Source organism: Aegilops tauschii, chromosome 2 (genome assembly GCF_002575655.3).
Source record: "Aegilops tauschii subsp. strangulata cultivar AL8/78 chromosome 2, Aet v6.0, whole genome shotgun sequence".
NCBI classification, from domain to species: Eukaryota; Viridiplantae; Streptophyta; class Magnoliopsida; order Poales; family Poaceae; genus Aegilops; species Aegilops tauschii.
Genome location: NC_053036.3, coordinates 574,931,774 through 574,953,474, shown reverse-complemented (window position 1 = coordinate 574,953,474; position 21,701 = coordinate 574,931,774). Strand labels below are relative to the sequence as shown.

The 21,701-nt window shown below is 43.0% G+C and overlaps 1 protein-coding gene across 1 annotated transcript in view; it reads right to left on the bottom strand.

Moving 5' to 3' along the window:
- The window catches only part of LOC109762324 (putative disease resistance RPP13-like protein 2), a 37,020-nt gene extending 24,472 nt beyond the window's left edge, over positions 1-12,548 (bottom strand). Inside the window, exon 1 of the mRNA XM_020321160.4 lies at positions 12,271-12,548. Coding sequence (XP_020176749.1) covers positions 12,271-12,536 — 266 coding nt within the window. The 5' untranslated portion in view covers positions 12,537-12,548. The remainder of the gene's footprint in view (positions 1-12,270) is intronic.
- Positions 12,549-21,701: the final 9,153 nt, after the last annotated feature.

Here is a 21,701-nt window from a genome sequence, read left to right as displayed (position 1 = left end):
GGCGATGGGCCCAGACCCCGGAGTGCTTAGGATGTAGACCGGCGGGGACCTCTCTGCTGATCCTAGGTAGGGTTACGATGTGTTGATCTTCCGAGGCTGGGCATGACCCAGGAAAGTGTGTCCGTCTAGAGTGATTGAGCGTGTTGGGTAACGTGGTGCACCCCTGCAGGGAAGTTATCTATTCGAATACGGTAATAGACGTTCAGACTTGTATCCTGATCTATTATAACTAGAACTGGTTACTTGAGATATGAGATGGATATGTTGGCTCCGGGATTGCCTTCTCGCAGGGAGTCGAGGAAGGATCTCTGGGCGTTACAACATGATTGCTAATTACAATATGCTATTTGTTACTCTTCTACATGCTGCAAGATGCTTGGAGCTGCTTGAAGACGCTAGTCTTTGCTAGACTAGGCCTTCCCCTCTATTCTGGCATTCTGCGGTTTAGTCCACAGATACAACCCTTCCTTTGATACCAATGCATACTTAGTATAGATTTGATGCTTGCGAGTACTTTGGATGAGTACTCACGGTTGCTTTGCTACCCCCTTTTCCCCTTCTTTCTTTTTTTCCGGTTGTTGCAACCATATGGTGGATCCTTGGAGCCAGATGCCACCGCCGACGGATACTACTACATGGAGGCTGCCGAAGACCAGGAGTAGTTAGGAGGTCCTAGGCAGGAGGCCTTGCCTCTTCGATCTTTGATGTTTGTGCTAGCCTTCCTAAGGCATCTTTGTTTAACTTATGTCTGTACTCAGATATTATTGCTTCCGTTGACTCTTGTCTATCGAGCTTGTATTCGAGCCCTCGAGGCTCCTGGCTTGTAATATAAAGCTTGTATTATTTTAATTTGTGTCTAGAGTTGTGTTGTGATATCTTCCCGTGAGTCCCTGATCTTGATCGTACACATTTGCGTATATGATTAGTGTACAGTCAAATCGGGGGCGTCACATTCTTCTATCTACATTATGTCATCTTGCTTATGGCATTACTCTGTTACTTGTGAACTTAATACTTTGAGATGCATGTTGGGGTGGAATAATAGTAGTAAATGTAGTTGGTTTAGCGGTCTACTTATCAAGGACATACTATGTGAGATTATGCCATGAATGATCATAGTTATAATTTGCACTATTTTGTCAATTTTCCAAGAGTAATTTTTCTACCATGCCACTACATGCTTTCGAGAGAGATGTCTCTAGTGAACCAATGGCCCGTGGGTCTATTTTCCATCAATACAAAAACTCGTACAACTGCTTTTTTACTTTCTTGCCGCTTTTCCCTCACATTATTTGCTTTTAATCTTGTAGCTAGCAAGAACTAGGGGACTCACAATCCCCTTACCTTTGTTGGGTGCAAGTAATTTATTTGTCTGTGTGCAGGTACTTCCAAAATTGTTAGATTAGTGACTCCTACTGGTTCGCCAAACATTTGTTCTTAACTGAGGGAAATAATTTCTGCTGTTGTGCTACATCACCCTTCCTCTTCAGGAAAATCCAAAAACTCTTGTGGGAGTAGGAGGAGCCGAGGACTAAGGCCTCTCTCTCATCCTCCCCAGGTTAGACTCCTAGACTGGCTCCTGTTGTACCGGCCTGTGCTACACCAATTGTTGTGGTTGCTTCACCGGCGCCTGCTACTCGGCCAACCACTACACTGATGGTTGATGCTGCTAGGCCGATAGCTGGTTCGGCTACTCCTGTGAGGACGACGACCGGATCAGTAATGACGTTAGGGCGCGTCGACTTATTGGTGCACCAGCAACTACAACAGGTGTTGTGGGTGCGTCAGAGCTAGTGGTATCACCGATCTTGTCGTAGATTGGTGCTTCTCTAGTCATTGTGTAGGAGGTGGATGTGTTGGCTTTTGGTGGGATCCCAGATCCACGTTCGGTAGATAGGCGTGTGAGTCAATGGGATCAAGTGCAACATGATCCTGATGCACTACAGATGGCACGTGCCATGTAGGCGGCCAAATTTCATGGCATCAAAACCACCATAGGTATGTTGGTCCATACCAAGTTTCTGTTTTAAAGTTTTCATGGGAGGAGATTTTTCATTTTCATAATGGAGTGTCTATTGGGGTTTCTCTTGGGTCTAAGAGTCAAGAGGATGTGATGCATATTAACGAGTTGATAGATTCCAAGGATGATCAAGTTATGCTCATGTTAAAAAATACAGCGACAACTAAGCCCTTGCAGGAGAGTGAAGTTAGTGAGCTGGTATTCAAGCTATTGAGTATTTATGCGAGGATCTTGTACCTAAGAGTGTTCAGCAGTTGGAAGATCATGTGAATCTTTCCCACACTCATGGGGACACTCGTGATAACGACAGTCATACGGAGTTTTGTTTCGTGCATCTCAGTAGAAGCATGTGCACGCACGAATGCGCAAGGTTAATGATCTTTCCGTGGTGCGGCGTGATAACATGATTAAGTTCAAATAGAAATTCCCTCATGAAAAATGAGAGGAATCTTTTGGAATATCAGAGGTCTTCTCGACTTGGCTAATCGTAGGTTCTTAGCGGATACTTTTAGAGAGTAAAAATTAGATTTTATCGCTCTGTTTGAGACCGATAGATCTAACTTTACTTCTCGGTTCTTGAGCACTATTCGGGAGGCCTGGATTATATTTGGTACTACCTCCCTCGTCGAGGAACATCTGGCGGGATCTTACTTGGGGTCAATAAGGGTTCTCTTGATGGTCAAAAGATGGTGGTGGGCGAGTTTGTCGACAAGTTTCATGTGCGTTCAAAAATTGATGGTTTTCAATTGACATTGGTTGCGATTTATGGGGCGGCGCAGCCTGAGCACAGACCCAACTTCCTTGAAAATTTGGAACGTATCTTGGGAATGAGAGGTTGCCCATAGTGGTAGTACGGGACTTCAAAATCATTCCTATAAAGGAAGAGAAAAACATTGATAATTTCCATGGTCGTCGATCCTATATGTTTAATTCTATAATTGAAAGTCTTGACTTAAGGGATATATATCTCATGGGTCACCAACATATTTGGCCTAATAGCCTTGAGATTCCAACTTATGAGAAGTTAGACCAAGGTCTAACCAGTGCGGCTTGGGAACTAAAATTTCCACTTGTGATGGTGCGAGCGTTCCAAAGAGTATTGTCGGATCATACACCATTTCCTGTTGATTCCAATGAGGCGGTTCATGTGGGTAACAAGACTGCCGTCTCTTTCGAGTTATCATGGTTGAAAGAGATGATTTCCTGGACACGGTGGCCAGGGAATTGGGTAAAGAAACTAGAGGGGAGACTAATGTGGAAATATGGCAATTTAAAATTAGGCATCTTAGACAATTTTTGCACGGTTGGGCTAAGAATGCTAGTGGGATTTATAAGGTGGGAAAAGAAAGAATTCTCCTGATTGATGAACTTGATACTAAAGCTAAGATGAAGGCGGCCAAGCGAGAAGCTAGAGAGTCTAGCTAAGCTTCTTAGAGAGGAGAAGATTAAATGAGCACTACAGGCAAGGCTTAAATGAGTTACAGAAGGTGACAAGAACACTCGGTTTCCCATCTTATTGCGAAAATAAAACGTAGGAAAACTAGGATTTTCAAACTTGAACATGATAATGGTACAAATGTAGGCCAAGAGAACCTTAAATCGTACATCTCCAGTTATTATATGAAACATTTTTGTGCTCCAGTGGACAATTTTGTTTCTCTGTATGAGAACTTGGTGGACCACAGTTAAGTTTGAAGGAGAATAAGGTGCTTAGTGCCCCTTTTACCGAAAAGGAGGTACACGAGGCCATTTTGCAGATGAAGAATAATAGGGCACCTGGGCCAAATGGTTTCCACGCGGAATTCTATTGGCGGTGTTGGGGCACTATTAAGGGACTTGAGGCCTATGTTTCATGACTTATTTAAGGGCGAGCTACAGTTGTTCAATCTTAACCATGGGACAACTACTATGTTGCCTAAGAAAGAAGAGGCCATTAGAATTGCATAATTCAAACCGAAAGTGTAATTCTAATATCGAAATGCACCAGCATGAATAGTAAATTTGAAAAAATAGTAAAAAAAATAAATAAAAGTCTGTTTTTTATGGAAATCAACAAGTTTTCTAACATCCTGCAAAATTCCACCACGAAAAAATACATCCATAGAGGTGTATGCCAAAAAATGAGTGCTCCAAAATATGTCTTTTTGAGTCCCAAATTTTGAATTTTTGTACAGGACCCACATATGTCTTTTGAAAGTAAATTTTTTGCAGGATGTTAGAACTTTTGTTGATGTTCATACACTAAAATTTCCAGATTCTTTTTTTTCTACTTTTTTGTTTAGAATTTACTGTTCATAGGGGTGCATTTGTGTTTGAGATTAGATACTCCATGTCAACTTCAGAGTTTCATACCCATTTGTATTCCCAAGTTAGCTTTAGATTTTTACCAAAGCGAGTATGAATCGTCCAATGGTGGTTGCGCATATTGTGGTTTAGCCGACTCATGCTGCTTTCATGCATGGACGCCACATACTAGAGGGTGTTGTGGTTCTACATGAAACATTACATAAAATTCACACGAAGAAACTTGACGGAGTTATTTTCAAAGTTAATTTTGAGAAGGCCTGTGATATGGTTAAGTGCTCACTCCTTTGTACGAGGAGGTAGCATTGGGGTTAAGGTCAGTGATGACATGGGTCACTTCTTCCAGAAGGGATTGCGTCAGGGTTATTTGCTATCCTCGGTTCCGCTTAATATTGTGGCAGATATGCTAGCAGTTCTAATTGGTAGAGCCAAAGAGAATGAATAGGTAGGAGGGTCAATCCTACATCTTCGTGGATTGGGGAGTCTCGATCCTACAATATGCTAGTGATACTATTATTTTTATATATGGAACATGATATGGACAAGGTGATAAATATGAAGTTGGTCTTGTGTCTATTTGAGGAACTATCATGACTCGAAATTAATTTCCAAAAAAGTGAGTTTTTCTTATTTGGACATGCCAAGGAGGAAGGGAATAATTATAGATAGTTGTTCAGGTGTGAGATTTAGTTATCTAGGCATACTGATCCATCACCATAAATTAATGAACAAAGAGTGGAAATGCACTGACGATAGGTTTGAAATGAAGCCGAGTTGTTGGAAAGGCAAACTTATGTCCTATGGAGGCAGGCTGGTACTTGTGAACTCAGTTGCTTATGAGTCTACCTATGTTCATGCTTTCTTTCTTCGAAGTACCCCTAGGGGTCCGCAAAAGATTGGATTTTTATAGATCATCCTTTTTCAGAGTGATGAGCGTAAGACAAAGTATAGGTTAGGATTGTGGGATATTTTGTTTAGGCTGAAATACCAAGGAGGATTGCGCATAGAGAATCTGGAAATGAGAAACAAATGTCTACTTGCTAAATGACTATATCGTTTTTCCTCTAAGGAAGATGAAGTGTGGATATAATTGTTGCGTAACTAATATCTACACTCCAAGACTTTTCCTCAAGTCTCGACTCAGCCAAATGTTTCGCCCTTTTGGAAGGGCTTAATGAGGACTAAGGCTACTTTCTTTAATAGGGTAAGTTTATTATTGGAGATGGGCGCACCACTAGATTTTGCGAGGATACTTGGTTTCGGGATACACCTCTAGCCATACAATATTAAGTGCCTCATAATATTGTACAATGTAAGGACTCTTATGTGCGCACAATATTGGGGTCGGTTCCCTTGAACACCCAGTTCAGACGAGCTCTTTGGTTGGGGAAAGATGGGTTGCGTGGCTCAGTTTAATTCAAAGGTTGATGGAGGTCACCTTATCTAACGAGCATGGTTATTTTCGATGGAGATTAACTTCTTCTAGTGTGTTCTCTGTTAAATCAATGTACACGGAATTGATTAATGTTGGACCTGTTATCCGATCCCCACACATAGGGAAAATCAAATTCACCTTAAAGATTTATAATTTCATGTGGTTTGTGCCTAATGATGTGATTCTCATCAAGGATAGTTTGGCTAAGTGTAGATGGCAAGGTAGTAAACAATGTTGTTTCCGTAACCAAGAGGAAACAATTCATCATCTGTTTCTAGCATGCCCGCTCGCCAAGCTCGTGTGGCGTACTATTCATGTGTCTTTTAATGTTTCTCTACCGGCTAGCATATCAAATTTGTTTTGGTAACTGGCTAGGTGGGGTAGAGTCCAATACTGTGGAGCAAATTCGTGTGAAAAATTGTGCATTACTTTGGGCTATTTGAAACAGCTGGAATGATTTTGTGTTTGACTTGACAAAGATTCCAAAAAAATGCAGGTTATCTACAAAGCGTCTGGTGTTGGAAATATGCCCTAGAGGCAATATATTATATTATTTATTCACATGTTTATAATTAAGAAGTTTATATTCTATGCTATAACTGTTATGATCCTGGGATATGCGATTCGGTGTGCAACTCACATGCACGTGTGGAATGATAAACAGTAAAACATGATTCCTAGTCTTGCCTCTAGGAATAGCTCAAGTGTGGTTTGTGATCAAGTTTTCTGGATCTTGGGATATCGTTAAGAGTAACGATAGTCCCAAAACAACTTTGAGAATATGACGTTGGAAGAACAATCATATTGAATTGACCTAACTTGTTTGACGTACTTTGAGATACTATCGTAACAAGTCAATTGACATAATATAGAGAGTTAATGTATGCTTTAGTTTCTTAAACCATGAGAATATCGTAGTCATTTATTACCGTACGATGAACTTTAGAGTTGCTCAAACGTCATCCATAACACGACGATCATGACGACAACATATAGGTTCATCGAAGAGTTTAACAAAGGGCTAGATAGCTCAAGGGTGGCATTTCCTCCTCCTACGATGGAGAGATATTCTTAGGGCCCTCTCGGTGTGACAGCATCCATCATCGTCTTGCCATACACAGGTGCCTATGACACAGGGATGCCGGAACATTTCAATGAGGAAGAAGAGTAAAGCGGTAACGAGGAGACCGGTATAGTGAGCATGAGAATGACTCAAGAGGATACAGTATCGCGAAGCAAAGAGAATAGCACATGATAACCAAAGGTTCACTCAAATGTCATTAGTGTATTCATAGGGATCAATAGGGATGTCCATGGTTCCGCTATGGGTCATTCAACGAAAGGGGTTATGTTCATGTCTATGTTTTACCGAACCTACAGGGTCACAAGTTTAAGGGAATCATGATCGGTTGAGTGTTAGGGGAGCAAGAGTTATGAGAATATATTCACGAAATATTTTGGGGAATATTATAAATAGTTTCAAGAGAAACCAGAAGCGTTTTGGGGTTACCGGAAGAGTTTCAGAGTTTACCGGATAGTACCGGGAATTGATATATAGGTGGAAAATGTTTCTAGAGATGTTAAATTAATAATAAAATATTTTAATATTGATTAGGAGGTTTTTATCATCAATTAAATATCAACGAGCCAAACAAATAATTTTAAAAAAGCCAAGTGTTGGAGAGTTATTGGGCCCTAGGGCCCAATAACATAAGGGGGCACCTCCTAGCTTGTTGGACAAGCTAGAGGGGGCCGAATTGGAGTGGGGGAAGATTCCTCCTCCCATAGGACCGGCGCAAGGGGAGGAGTCTCCTCCCCCTTGTGGCGCCCCTCCCCTCCCTTCAACCTATATATACTAGAGGTTTTTGGCCCTTGGGACACAGACAAGTTTTGAAGCCTCCTGTAGTTCTGTAGTTCTAGTTCTAACTAGGAGTTGATCTAATTCCCTCATGCAATGTAGAGGTGATATTCGAGAGCGTCTTGACCGCATAGTGTGCAATGTAGGGTGGGCTCATAAATTCCCTCGTGCGGCAGTGATCAACGAAGAACATGTTCACTCTAACCATCGTCCGTTGGTCCTGGACATGGACTATTTGGATGATAACATTTTTAGACGACCAACTAGGTGTGTAAAACAATTTGAAGCTAAATGGCTAAAGGAAGAGACGGTTAATGAAATCATTAAGGCATCTTGGGAAAAAGCAAAGCTAGCAGGCATTGGCCCTTCCCTTGCAAACCGAACGAGAGCCGTGCATGCCGATTTACACAGGTGGGACCGCAAAATTCTTAAGAGTCTGAAGCGGAGAATTAATAAACTAAAAAAGGAGTTAGATATACTGAGGCGTGGTCCAATGAATACTGAATCCCACTGCCTTCAGAAGGAAATTATTGTGGTAATTGAGAACCTCTTGGACCAAGAGGAAATCTTCTGGCTTTAGAGAGGCCGTGCGAATTGGTTGATGCACAAGGATCGTAACACTTGTTTTTCCATAACGCAGCCATGGCCAGAAAGAAAAGGAATAATATTTAAATATTACTAGATGGCTCGAGAGTGTGGAAGGAAGATAAGGAGTTGAAGGATCATATAACTGATTATTTTTCAAAACTCTTCACGTAGGAAGTTCAACAACCAAACCAAAAGGTTTTGTCCCTTGTTCGTAGGAGAGTTTACACTCAGATGAACAATGCTCTTTTAGCCCCTTACACTGCCGAAGATGTTCGCAGGGCGTTATTCGATATTGGGGATCTAAAGGCCCCAGGTCCAGATGGTCTACATGCTATCTTCTATAAAAGATTCTGGCCCATGCTAGGTGATAACCTGATAGAGGAGGTCCTGCAAGCAATGAATACATGTACCATCCCGGCCAGTTGGAACGATACTGCAATTGTGATGATTCCAAAGGTTAATTCACTGGAAAAGGTAGCCCAATTTAGGCCAATAAGCTTATGTAATGTGGTATATAAAATAATTGCAAAGATGGTGGCTTCTCGTTTAAAGGTCCTTCTGCCAGAGGTGATCAGTCCCACTCAAAGTGCCTTTGTGCCTGGCAGACTGATTACGGATAATATTCTAGTAGCTTATGAATGTTTTCACACAATCAAGAATAAGAGAGAAGGTTTGTGTGTTATAAAACTTGATATGCACAAAGCTTATGATAGAGTAGAGTGGCCTTTCCTGAAAGAAATTATGTTGAGATTGGGCTTCTGTCAAGAATGGGTGTACTTTATTATGCAATGCGTCTCAATAGTTGAATACAGAGTTAGGATCAATACGGAGGAAAGTGAGAGTTTCAAGCCTACAAGAGGCTTGAGACAGGGAGACCCGTTGTCACCATACTTTTTCTTGTTGTGTACTGAAGGCTTGGATGCCCTACTGACACATGCGTAGGAAAATGGAAAACTATCAGGTGTAAGAGTATGTAGAGATGCCCCACCGATAACAAACCTTATTTTTGCGGATGATTCATTAATTCTTATGAAAGCCAACAAACAAAGTGAAGAACCTCTGAAAGTTGCGCTCGATCTATATTGCGAGGCATCGGGACAACTAGCTAGCGTTGAAAAATCCAGTATTTTCTTTAGTCCCAACACGAAGGTGGAGATTAGAGCACAACTTTGTACTACACTGAATATAATGACGGAGGCCCTCAGCGATAAATATCTGGGTCTGCCAGCAAATGTGGGGATAGATAAAACAGACTGTTTCCAATTTCTAATTGAGCATGTTGTCAAGAGAATCAATGGCTGGAAGGAAAAAATATTGTCTACCGGGGGAAAGGAGATCCTGCTCAAGGCTGTGATCCAAGCCATACCCACCTATGCAATGTAGATCTTTAAAATTCCTAAAAAAAATTATAAAGGAATCATCGACGCGATAGCACATTTCTGGTGGGGAGACGAGGAGAGTCGGAAGAGGATGCATTGGATGTCCTGGTGGAAATTGTGTGTCCCTAAAAATCAAGGAGGAATAGGATTTCGTGATATCCACTGTTTTAACTTGGCTTTGCTCGCCCAACAGGCATGGCGTCTGTTGGATAATCATGATTCCTTGTGAGCTTCTATCCTACGGCAAAATATTACCCCGATGGTGATCTGTTAAATGCGAAGTTAAAGAAAGACTCCTCCTTTGCATGGCAAAGTATTATGGTAGGCACAACAAATACACTGAAACGTAGCTATATTTGGCGAGTGGGAAATGGACACAACATTAATATTTGGGAAGATGCCTGGATTCCAAGCTATGCAACTAGAAAAATTGTAACGCCTAAGGGAGGTAACATGTTAACTAAGGTAGGTGATCTCATTGATCTTGCTTCTAATACTTGGGATGAAGACCTGATTAGACAAACTATGTGGCCAATTGATGTACAAAGGATTCTTTCAGTTCCCCTACCGCAACATGATATACAAGATTTCATTGCCTGAAACTATACAAAAATGGTATTTTCTCGGTTCGATCAGCCTATTCGATGGAGTGGTACCACCGGTATGGAAGCAAATTAAAACACTCTAATGGGATGGGGCGAACCACAGTTAACCCCATTTGGAGTAAGATATGGAAGTTGGTCTGTTCGGCAAAAGTAAAAAAATTCTTATGGCATATGCTACATGGTACAATCCCATGTCAGGTTACACTAGCTAACAGACATATGAAGGTTTCACCCATCTGCCGGACTTGTTCGGAGGGTTTAGAAGATACAAAACATATGCTCTTCCGCTGTAGTAAAGCAAAGGAGGTCTGGAAAGGCTGTGGATGGATGATATTATTGATAAAGCTTGTGAATTTGATCGTGCGGGAGAGGCGGTGATGGAGTATTTACCACTCCTACCAGATCAAGATTTGCGGATATTGGGTTACCACAATGTATGTGAGATGATTGCTATTTCAGCATGGTATCTATGGTGGCAAAGGCGGAAGTTGGTACACAATGAGAAAACTCAAAATGTAACTCAGATCTCAATGGGGATTCTTGCTCTGAACAAAAAAAATTGTTAATGCATCTTCCCCCAAGGCGTCGATGAAGAAGGTGGTCTGGTCTTGTCCTCCAAGAGGTTTCGTTAAACTTAACGTTGATGCTTCTTTTGATCACGATCTTCTTAGGGGTTCCATGGGAGCGATCCTTCGAGACGACAAAGGCAGGTTTATTGTTGGAGGGAATGAGAAAATAGATTTTTGCACGGATGTGTTGATGTCGGAAGCTTTAGCTCTCAAATTCGGTCTAACGCTGGCGCAAAGGGCGGGATGCAATCACCTTGTTATAAATTCGGATAATATGGAGGTGATTGAAACTATGAATGACGAAGGATAGTCGACGGGTGCGACGGCAGCAATCTTCGATGATTGTTATCATTATGCTTGTGATTTTGTTACTGCTAGATTTGAGCACTATAATAGGGAAGCAAATAAAGTAGCTCATGAGCTTGCTAGATTAGCTAGATTTTCTTTGACTTCCAATTGGTTTGAGGAGCCTTTAAATGAAATTGTAATGATCCTCACAAAGGATGTACTACTTAGTACTAATGAATAAAACTTGAGTTTTTCAAAAAAAAGGAGTTGATCTAATTCGAGTTAGACCTAGATCTCTCTAATCCTCATAACAGAGAAGCCCTGTGCGGTCCTCTCCTTCTCCCTCTAATTCTCCGGCGTCGGTTAGTTCCGGATGGCGAAGTGCTGCCGGATCGTGAAGCATGTACACTTGCAATCTGTAGAGAGGCCGTTCTTGCGGTCTTCAGTTCAAGGGATCGTACCTGAACGGTTCGAGGGACTTCATCGACGATCTACACCAACTCTTCTTCTGCTGCAACTCAAAGTTGGCAGCGATCCGATCTAAACCGCTAGTGCATCTTCATAGTGTTCTTAGTTTGATCGTAGGACGATTATTCTTGGTTTTCTACTACGTATTCCAACACCTAGATGGATCCGTACGTAATCATTACTTCGTCATGTGGACGTGAGGGCCTGTGGGTGCAACCATTGGGAGAGGAGGCGGTAGCACGGGATACGTATAGCCGGTTTGGATGAGAACCCAATACTAGGATATATGTAGGCCTTTTATCTTTTTTGTCCGGTTGTGTCTTTTGGACATGTAGTTTTCCTTTTCTTTTTGTTGAAGATTGCTACTACTCAATATTTATTAATAAATGGATGTGTGCATTAAATGATGCAGAGGCCGAGTGTATTTCTTGTTTTTCAAGAAAGAAGGATATTTCAGAACACATGAAGAGCGGAGGAGCTTTGCTATCTAGTATGTAAAAAAATCCTTACGAAACTTACGTACGAGCTGAAGTGGCATGATTTGGTTGGAAGAGAAAAAGGCTCAGGCCCACCTCGTGAAATTTAGGGGGGCTGATTAGTTTATAGGAAGGAAAGAAGCGTAATAAGTAAGCAGGTTACGTAGGTGTAGCATTTTTGAGAGGGGAGTACGTCCGAACAGTGAAAATCATATATGTACATGCAGTATAACTGATACACTGTATACTTTTCTTTGTGGGAAACGGAGGAAGTATTCACCTTGACATGTCGACCTGGACGTAGTAGTGATCGACCGCGTCCTCGGCGTCGAAGACGGCGTCGCGCGTCTGCTTCAGCCACACCCTGGTGATCTCGTCGGAGAAGAGATGGTGCTTGGCGTCGGCCTCGCGGAGGAAGGCCTGCAGAAACATGAGCTTGTCACCGAGCCTCCCGATGTCATTCTTCACCGCCACCAGCGCCTGCGCCTGGCTCAGCGCCAGCCCCTGGAGCCTCCCCACCAGCGGCCCGATCAGCGCGTCCACCATGGCGACACTTTAGTTTGGTGTTTCCCCGTCTGTGAACGATACATTACGATGGATCATGTGTGTTTCGTTATATATAGGGCCGGGCGAGCTGCTGGATCGCTTTGAGTGGCGCCGCAGGCAAGGGTCTGTTCCTCTGCCACGCAAAAGAGAAGCATACGTCGTGTGTTTATTCTTGCTATTTTTTTTTAAATAATACAATTTTTTTATTAATTTTCATAAATATTACGCTGGATAAAAAAAATTTAAAAATAATACACCGTCGGCCCGCTGCAGGCCGACTGGGCCTAGTCGGCCCACAGCAGGCCGATTGGACTCCACTCGGCCTACAGCTGGCCGACTGGCCCCTGTCGGCCCACTGTGGGCTGATTGGGTCCTGTCGGCCAGCTGTAGGCCTATTGGAGCTAATTGGCTCGCTGTGGGCTAATTGTTTTTGCAAAAAAAGTAGGCATAAAAAATATATGTTTAAAAAATATTAATTATGTAATTAAAAAATGTTAAATGTGTATAAAAAAATGTTCCTGATGTATACAAAAAATGTACAATATATATGCAAAAAAGTTGACATAAAAAATATGTTTTAAAAAGTGTTAAGCATGTATTTAAAAATTATTAAATGTGTGTATAAAAAATGTTCCTTATTTATACAAAAAATATAGAATGTGTATGAAAAAAAGTTGACACCAAAAAAATATGTTTGAAAAAAATGTTAATCATGTATTTGAAAAAATGTTCCTTATCTATACAAAAAATATAGAATGTGTATGAAAAAAAGTTGACACTAAAAAAATATGTTTGAAAAAAAATGTTAATCATTTATTTGAAAAAATGTTCAACGAGTATACAAAAATGTTTCATGTATTGGAATGAAAGGTTAAACGTGTATAAAAAAATGTTCCAGCTCCGGATCCGGTATGGGAGCATCACGGACCTAAGTATGATTGGTTGCTCTTTTTGTATGGAACTGGAACATTTTTTTCAAACATATTTTTTTGGTGTCAACTTTTTTTCATACACATTCTATATTTTTTTAATAGATAAAAACATTTTTTATACACACATTTAACAATTTTTAATCATGTATTTGAAAAAATGTCAACTTTTCAAACATATTTTTTTGGTGTCAACTTTTTTTCATACACATTCTATATTTTTTGTATAAATAAGGAACATTTTTTATACACACATTTAACAAATTTAAATACATGCTTAACACTTTTTAAAACATATTTTTATGTCAACTTTTTTGCATATATATTGTACATTTTTTGTATACACCAGGAACATTTTTTTATACATGCTTAACATTTTTTAATTACATAATTAACATTTTTTAAAACATATATTTTTTATGCCTACTTTTTTTGCAAAAACAATTAGCCCACAGCGAGCTAATTAGCTCCAGTCAGCCCACAGTTGGCCGACAGGACCCAATCAGCCCACAGTGGGCCGACAGGGGCCAGTCGGCCAGCTGTAGGCCGACTGGAGTCCAATCGGCCTGCTATGGGCCGACTAGGCCCAGTCGGCCTGCAGCGGGCCGACGGTGTATTATTTTTGAAAAAAATTTACCCAACGTAATATTTATGAAAATTAATTAAAAATGTATTATTTAAAAAAATTAGCTTTATTCTTCACCTCTTCCTTGTCTCCATGTATATGTGCCGGTGCTTTCCTTTTCGTCGACGCAAGTCACCTTCGTACCGCACGCAGGGTGGACGCTCACACCGTCGCACGTTACTTCCATGTCCGTTTGAAAATACTTGTCCGAGAAATAAATAATCCGGATGGAGGAAATACATTTTTTTTGTTGCACCTTTATTTGCATCACATATTTGGCCCAGCCCATCAGGGATCAAGAATTGCAAGGGGCCGGGGGTCGTGTGACTTGTAACTGGCCGATCAGATTTAGCCAACATAGCCCGACTAGCCAGGGCAAATGAGGCACGAGCGATCCAGCCGACAGCAAAAGTGTGGTTACCGCCTCCGGGCGAGGCTGCAAAATTTAACTGTGATGTGGGCCTGTCAACGTTAGAAGACAAAGGTGCGGCAAGAGTTGTATGCCGTGATAAATTTGGCAAACTTTTGGGTGCTTCGGCGATGGTTTTTGATGGCCTCACCGATCCGGCAAGTCTGGAGGCACAAGCATGCAGCGAAGCACTAGCCCTAGCCTGGGATTTGAATCTGTAGGATCTAGTCGTTGCCTCAGATTGTGCAGAAGTGATTTCAAACATCAAATCTGCAGGTTCTCCATCTTATGCTCCTATCATTAGAGAAATTCAAACTAGTAGCAATAATTTTTCTTCTGTTGATTTCCGTTTCGAGAGTAGAGTCAATAATTTTAAGGCCCACTCGCTAGCTAAGGGAGTTGCGTCTCTCGCGGTGCGCCGCCATGTGTGGCTAGCGGTTTTGCCAGAGATTGCTTGTATTTTGGATGCCGTGAACTTTCAATAAAATCCCTAGTTACCCTTAAAAAAGCCCGACTAGCCAAGATGGCCAAAGGCACGCGCCGCCGCCGGCGATGGACTCGCGGACCATATCCTCCGCGACGTTTTCGAGCGTCTGCCGTGATTCCAGGACCTCCTCCGCTCCGCAGCGACGTGCAAGCGGTGGCACCAGCTCCTCACGGACCCGGTCTTCCTCCGGCCCCTCGGCATCTGGCCCGAGACGGCGCGCCGCCCCTTCGTCCTCGTTGGGGTTTTCTACCAAGAATGGTATCCCTCCCCCCGGCGACGCGCTTCAACTTCTGAGTACGTGGTTCTTCAGTCCCCAGGCCGGCGGTGCTTGCCTCACGATTGATTCGTTCCTCGACAACCATGATGGGCTCTTCAACTTCGCCATGCCACATATGTCGCGCCTTGGTCTCCTCGTCCGCATCCTGCTGCCTACCCTGGCCGACGAACTGTTGGAGCAGAGCCCTAGACTCGTGATCTCTCTCTCTCTCTCTCTAACGGAGGTAGAAGAAGCACAACGCCTCCTCCCTTCTCTTCTAGTAGGGAAAGTAGTGGATGCACCCACCTTCGATGCACCTATGCAAAAAAACATAGCAAAACATTTCAAAAAAATTCTAAAACTTTGTGGAAATGACCATCAACAAATGTTACGGGTGCTTGCAAAGTTCGATGCTCAAATAACATTCAAGGAGCTCTGGACAAAAAATACAAAATTACAAAATATGCTCAAACAGTGCACTTACATTTTGACTTATTTTCAGTGATTTTGTCTTTTTTGTACAGAGCTCCTCGAATGTTTTTTGACCACCAAACTTTTGCAAGTGCCCGTAACATTTGTTGATGATCATTCCCACAAAGTTTCGGAATTTTTTTTAAATGTTTTGCTATGTTTTCTTGCGTGGGTGCACCAAGTTGGGGTGTAGAAAAACCACTCTCTAGCATTTATTTTAGAGGTTTCTTTCAGTACACCTCTTACTACAACTTACAATGTACGTAGTAGATTAGGGGTGAATGTAAGATTCCATGGCAAATATAGTCCGTACTAATAGTGTATTAGGACTTAGAGTCTTCAGTCGGGATCATGGTTTTAATTTGGTACACACTGATAAAATTATCTATCGGCCAAAATATTCAGCAATTGTGGTAGTACACAAAAACTCAAGTTAGTTTATAAAACAAAGTAACCGCCTTTATATTATGGGACGGAAGGAGTATTATTTAAATCTCAATCAAATTAAAAAGGAAATTCCAGTCCTTTGACCGAAATGAACGGAAATCGCTGAATTCCGGTCATCTAGATGCTTTTGCACGGTTTGGATTATGCTCCTTTCCTGCCGTCTAACGTCTTCTAAAGTGTTGATCACTTCAAGAGAACCGGCAAGTATTGTAGGCCGACCATCACGGTTTCTAGTGTAAATTTGTAGCTTCCCTGGTGTCTGGCTTGGGGGCAAGTTCCCAAGTCGTTTTATGAAGTCATGGATGGGTTTTTCATCAAGCGGGCATCTCAGGCTATCAAAACAGCGGGATTACAACAGAAGGATATTATTATTCAGTGCAATGGGAAATATGTTGTGACAGTTTGCAGTTGTTCAAAATATTGGCGGAGGATGTTGGAGAAATGGTGGAGGTTATTTTTGCTGATGACGGCTTCAGTGTTTCTCTATGTGGAGGAGACTCTTTGGGGGGAACTTCCATCAACGGTCTATATAACAATATAATATTTACTACGAGTGCAAATTTTAGGGGTGGTTGATGTTTGTTAGATTTATTTGTGCCTTATTTATGTGGTCGTTGGCACATTACTCAAACATTTCTAAGAATGCAATAAAAAAGATCCACTGTAACACTAAAATGGTTCCTCAAGTCATCTCCGGTTTATGATATCTCCATAATATCACGGCCACTAGTTTTAAAACATCTACAATATGTCCAATATCATTGACGATTCATGAAGCCAAAAATCACAAAATTACCCAAAAGTCTTGGACACAGAGTTGAGAAGCATACAATTAAATTAGAGTGACTTCCACCTTTTACCCTCTATTTGTAAATATGTTACAGTGTTTACCCTGTTTATTTTAATCTTCCGATGTGGCTAGTAACCGGGATGCCAAACTTTGGAAGCGTAAATCGCTAATTTTTTTAAATAATATATTTTTTTATTAAATTACAGAAATATTACGCTGAAAAAATAATTTTCAAAAATAATACACCGTCGGCCCGCTGCAGGCCGACTGGACCTAATCGGCCCACAGCAGGCCGACTGGTGGCCCATCTGCTTGCTGCTAGCCGATTGGGCTGTCGGCCACCAGATCAAGTCCAGTCGCCCTGCAGTTGGCCGACAGGGTCCAGTCGGCCTGCAGTTGGCCGATAGGCCTACAGTGGGCCGACAAGGACTAATTGGCCTGCTGTGGGCCGACTGGTGCATGCCACCATTATTTTCCGAATGATCCCTGGTATTTTTTTGTAAAACTATGACGTATTTCGCACAACCCTTTCCCGCCATATGTTCGCGCCAACTATTTCCCGCCATCCGTTTCCCGCCACCCGTTTCCCGCCACCCATTTCCCGCCAACCCTTTTCCGCCATACCGCAGTCGTTCTTTCCCGCCATTTTCTTCTCTCTACCTATAAAACCCCCTTCAGACGGAGGTGGATAAGCATTGCAGTGTAGTGTAGTTGAGATGTCCCATTATTCTTTCGATCATAGTTTTCACCCTGGGATGAGCAGGACTCTTCTGAGGCTAGCTACCGATTTCAGGATGGATAATAGGATAGTTCCATGGGACGAACTCACCGGTAGTGACACCATAATGAAGGTTTCTGCATCGTCGAAGGGCAAGAGTTCTTCATCGTCGAAGGGCAAGAGTTCTGCATCGATCGAGGATGACGATGATGACAGAGTACTAAAATAGAGTAGGCATATGTCCCGTACATAAGTACATAGTCATTTGTCTCGTACATAGAATAGACATAAGTCTCACACAGAAATAGATGGTAATGTCTCTACTGATAGATAGAAGCGTCAGTGACGACGTCTGGCCTGGCGGGGAGGCGGATCTGGAAGCGGCGACCATCCCAACCTGTCGGGTGCCCTAATGTGACAAGGAGGAATCTCAGACTCTCCCTGGTCATGCTGTGTATCCTGTGTGGGGCCTGGTGGAGGAGTCGAAAACATGTTCATCCACTGGGTGTGCTGCGACATCTGAGCCTGTATGTTCTCCTCGGGATGTTGATCACTCCCCCACGTATCATGTGATGCCGACATAGACGCCTGATATCCATAGGCTCCTACGCGATGGAACGTTTCATCATGAAGAATGAGGTCGCGTCAATTAATATTGAAAACAATAAATATGAAGACACATACCTGCTGGCTGTGACGTCTGCTCTGGCTCAAACACGAAACTGGACGAGGGACCGTGCTGCTGTGGCTGTGGAGATAACACGAAGCTCGACGAGGGACCGTGTTGCTGTGGCTGTGGAGAAAACACGAAGCTCGACGTGGGACCATAGTGCTGCGGGTGCCACGTAGAACTGCCAGGTTGGTCAGGACGGGGTGGCCTGGTTGTCGGCTGATGTGCTAGACGTGGACGTGGTTGATGTCGGTGCATGGAGTGACGCGGCTGCTCCTGCTGGTGCTGAACAACATCGGTTCTCCGGGTGCACGTGATAGCCTCGTACACAGTCCGTATCTTATTCTGAATTCTTTCGAAGAAGGGCTGTAGCACTGGACGATGCTGAAGAAGAGGTCTAGACGATAGTGATCGTCCAAAGGTGGTCACGTCGTCGTAGAGTTCGCGTGTCAAGGTAGCCTGCAAATTTCCATGACGATTAATAATGTATGTCTCTTGCACGTCAAAGTATGTGACAATATTACGTAAAGAAAATATATCTTACCGCGTACTGCCTAGAGCCCGAAGTATCATAGCTCGGGTACATATCCGACGGAGTAGGATCCGGTATCTCCTCTGGGTGGGAGTACTCAACAATGCATAACCGTGTTCCGGTCATGTGTAGCGCCGCAAATAGAGATTGAATTCATCGAGATCGAAATTGTGATTCTCATGCCATAGATTTGTGTTTGCTGTCTCCCATTCTATAACATACGGCTGTAGTCTAACTAGACAGTCAGCAGTAGTCCTGGTTATGCCCTTCCTTGTCGTCCTAAAATTGTGGTGTGTGTTCAACAATTACCTAAAGCTTCGAATGGAGTACTATGAAAGATAATGCAACATTGAAAAACTGGTTAGTACCTGTGGATGTGTGCTGGCACCGGGTTCTCTATAGGGGGAGGTAGCTCCAACTGCAGAAGACCAAATTGCCTCATAACCCTCTGTTGTGCCATCTCCTCGACGAAGACATCGAAGATGATCTTAGATTTTGTCATCCAGTAATCTCGGTCCCTTGTGCATAGCACAGACATACCAGCAGGGTATCTCGCTTGTATGGCTGCTTCCGTGTAGGGCTGCCAGATGACCCCAGTGTACGCATCGAACTGCTCGTTCAATGCTGTGTATGCCTTCCTGGTCTGATCACTAGCAAAGCGTCTCTGCAGAGAAGAAAAGTTAGTAGTCGCTAGCATCGAACTATCTCTTGTACAGAAAAAAGTTGCATTAAACTACAACACGGTGCGCCATACCTCGCGACGTGTCCAACACAGACCGAAAGTAGGCATGTCGATGCCGTCAACATCAAACATGGCGTCTATAGGCTCATGAACACGTACATCTGGTCGCCCTATAGAGAACCTCTCCCACGACCACAGCTGTAGGAATAGAGGGCATCCAAGAAGGGCTGGCTTTCTCGACGTAAGCTGGCAACCGTTGCACATACCTCGATATGTAGCCGCTAAGACCGCCGAACCCCAACTCCTCTGTCTGATCTGATCCGCCGTCTGAGCGCTCGCTATCTCGAGTGCCATAGGGATGTAGAGGGCGCTAATAGTGGTGACATGGTTCTCCGTGAACATCACCTTGCCGAAAAGCCACGGTAAGTAGGCCTCCAGGCTCCGAGTGATCTGTTCCGCAGTCAACGGCGCCCGGAAGTTCTGGATCTGCATTAAGCGAAGAGAAAGTTTTAGTAAGCCACAATTATTTTCTGTAAAACTGTATGCACGATAATTAAAGATAATAGGTAGGGGAAATTACCCGGAAATTTAGCAACCACTCATACTTAGGTCCGTGATGCTCCCATATCGGATCCGGAGCATCCGGAAAAACACCATGAAAACGTTGTGTAAGAGCTCGCTCCCAACCAGCCGGTGCGTCCAACCGTCCTACGGCATGACCTGCCAACGGTAGTCCGAGCAAAAGTGACACATCCTCCAGAGTAGGAGCCATCTCTCCCCATCTGAAGTGAAACGTGTGGGTCTCTGGCCTCCAACGGTCCACTAAGCAGCTCAGCAAAGACCCATCGATGGCGAGGCGTTTCTCACCCGGGATAGACTCAACCAGACGCGCGAAAGGTAAAAGGCCGGCCCATTTCAACCTTCATCAGAGAACTTTTCAGTTAGTGTCTCCCATTTCAACCATTAATATGCATGTCAGTGTGCAAATTAATAAAGCACGCACCGCTGAAGCCATCCTGAGTGTATCTTCCAGTTTTCCTTAGGTGTGCGAGTGACCAGAGGCTCAAGCTTGTGCTCATACCATATCGCAGCACGATGACCCCTATCAATGTCCCCATTCAGCAACCACAATCCCGACATTCCTGCACATACAAAATTCAGAACATAGTGTGACACTTAATAAAAATTCAGAACATAGTGTCATACTTATTACAAATTCAGAACATAGTGCCACACTTAATACAAATTCAGAACATAGTGCCACACTTAATACAAATTCAGAACATAGTGCCACACTTAATACAAATTCAGAACATAGTGCCACACTTAATACAAATTCAGAACATAGTGCCACACTTAATACAAATTCATAACATAGTGCCACACTTAATACAAATTCAGAACATAGTGCCACACTTAATATAAATTCATAACATACTACTGCTAGCTTAGCTTCTTCCTCTCGCCCTTACTCCTCTACTGCCTCTACCTCCTCTTCTTCCCCGGTTGCCTCGTCCACGCCCAGTGACGAAAGTGGGACAATTAGTGTCCCTATGGCCAAATTCATTGCATAGAATGCATTGCCTAGTCGGACCTCCTGCTTCAGATTCATCCATATCATTTCGGATGCGCTGACACTGCCGTCTGCCTCTACTTGTACGAATATGCTCTGGGTTTGGAATGTAACGCCTTTCGGCGGGGTTGACGCTGTTGAAATTACCCATTGATCGAAAACCCATCAGCTCACCTGTCCAGGTATTGAGGACAGACTCTTTCAGAAAAAATGGAGACACAAACGATATTGCGTCCATTCCAAGCTGCCCGCAAGCAGCAAGTACATGTGAGCAAGGTAGGTGAAGCAATTTCGGTTTATTGCATGTGCACTCACACGTTGGCCAGGCTTCATTGCCAATTTTCACCTCATGCGTCCTCAACTCATTTGCACATCCGAATTTGTTGTTGGCTAAGCGGACCTCAAACCTTCTTTCTTGATTACCGATGGCGACTACAGTGTGTGACCTAGCTTTTTGCATCTTGTTGTCCATGTACTTCGTGACTCTTTCACAGTACCGTGTATTTGGGTTGTTCAAGATATGCTGCTCTGCTTTTTGACGTCTGTCTCTGAAATACTTGACGGTGCCATAGAAAA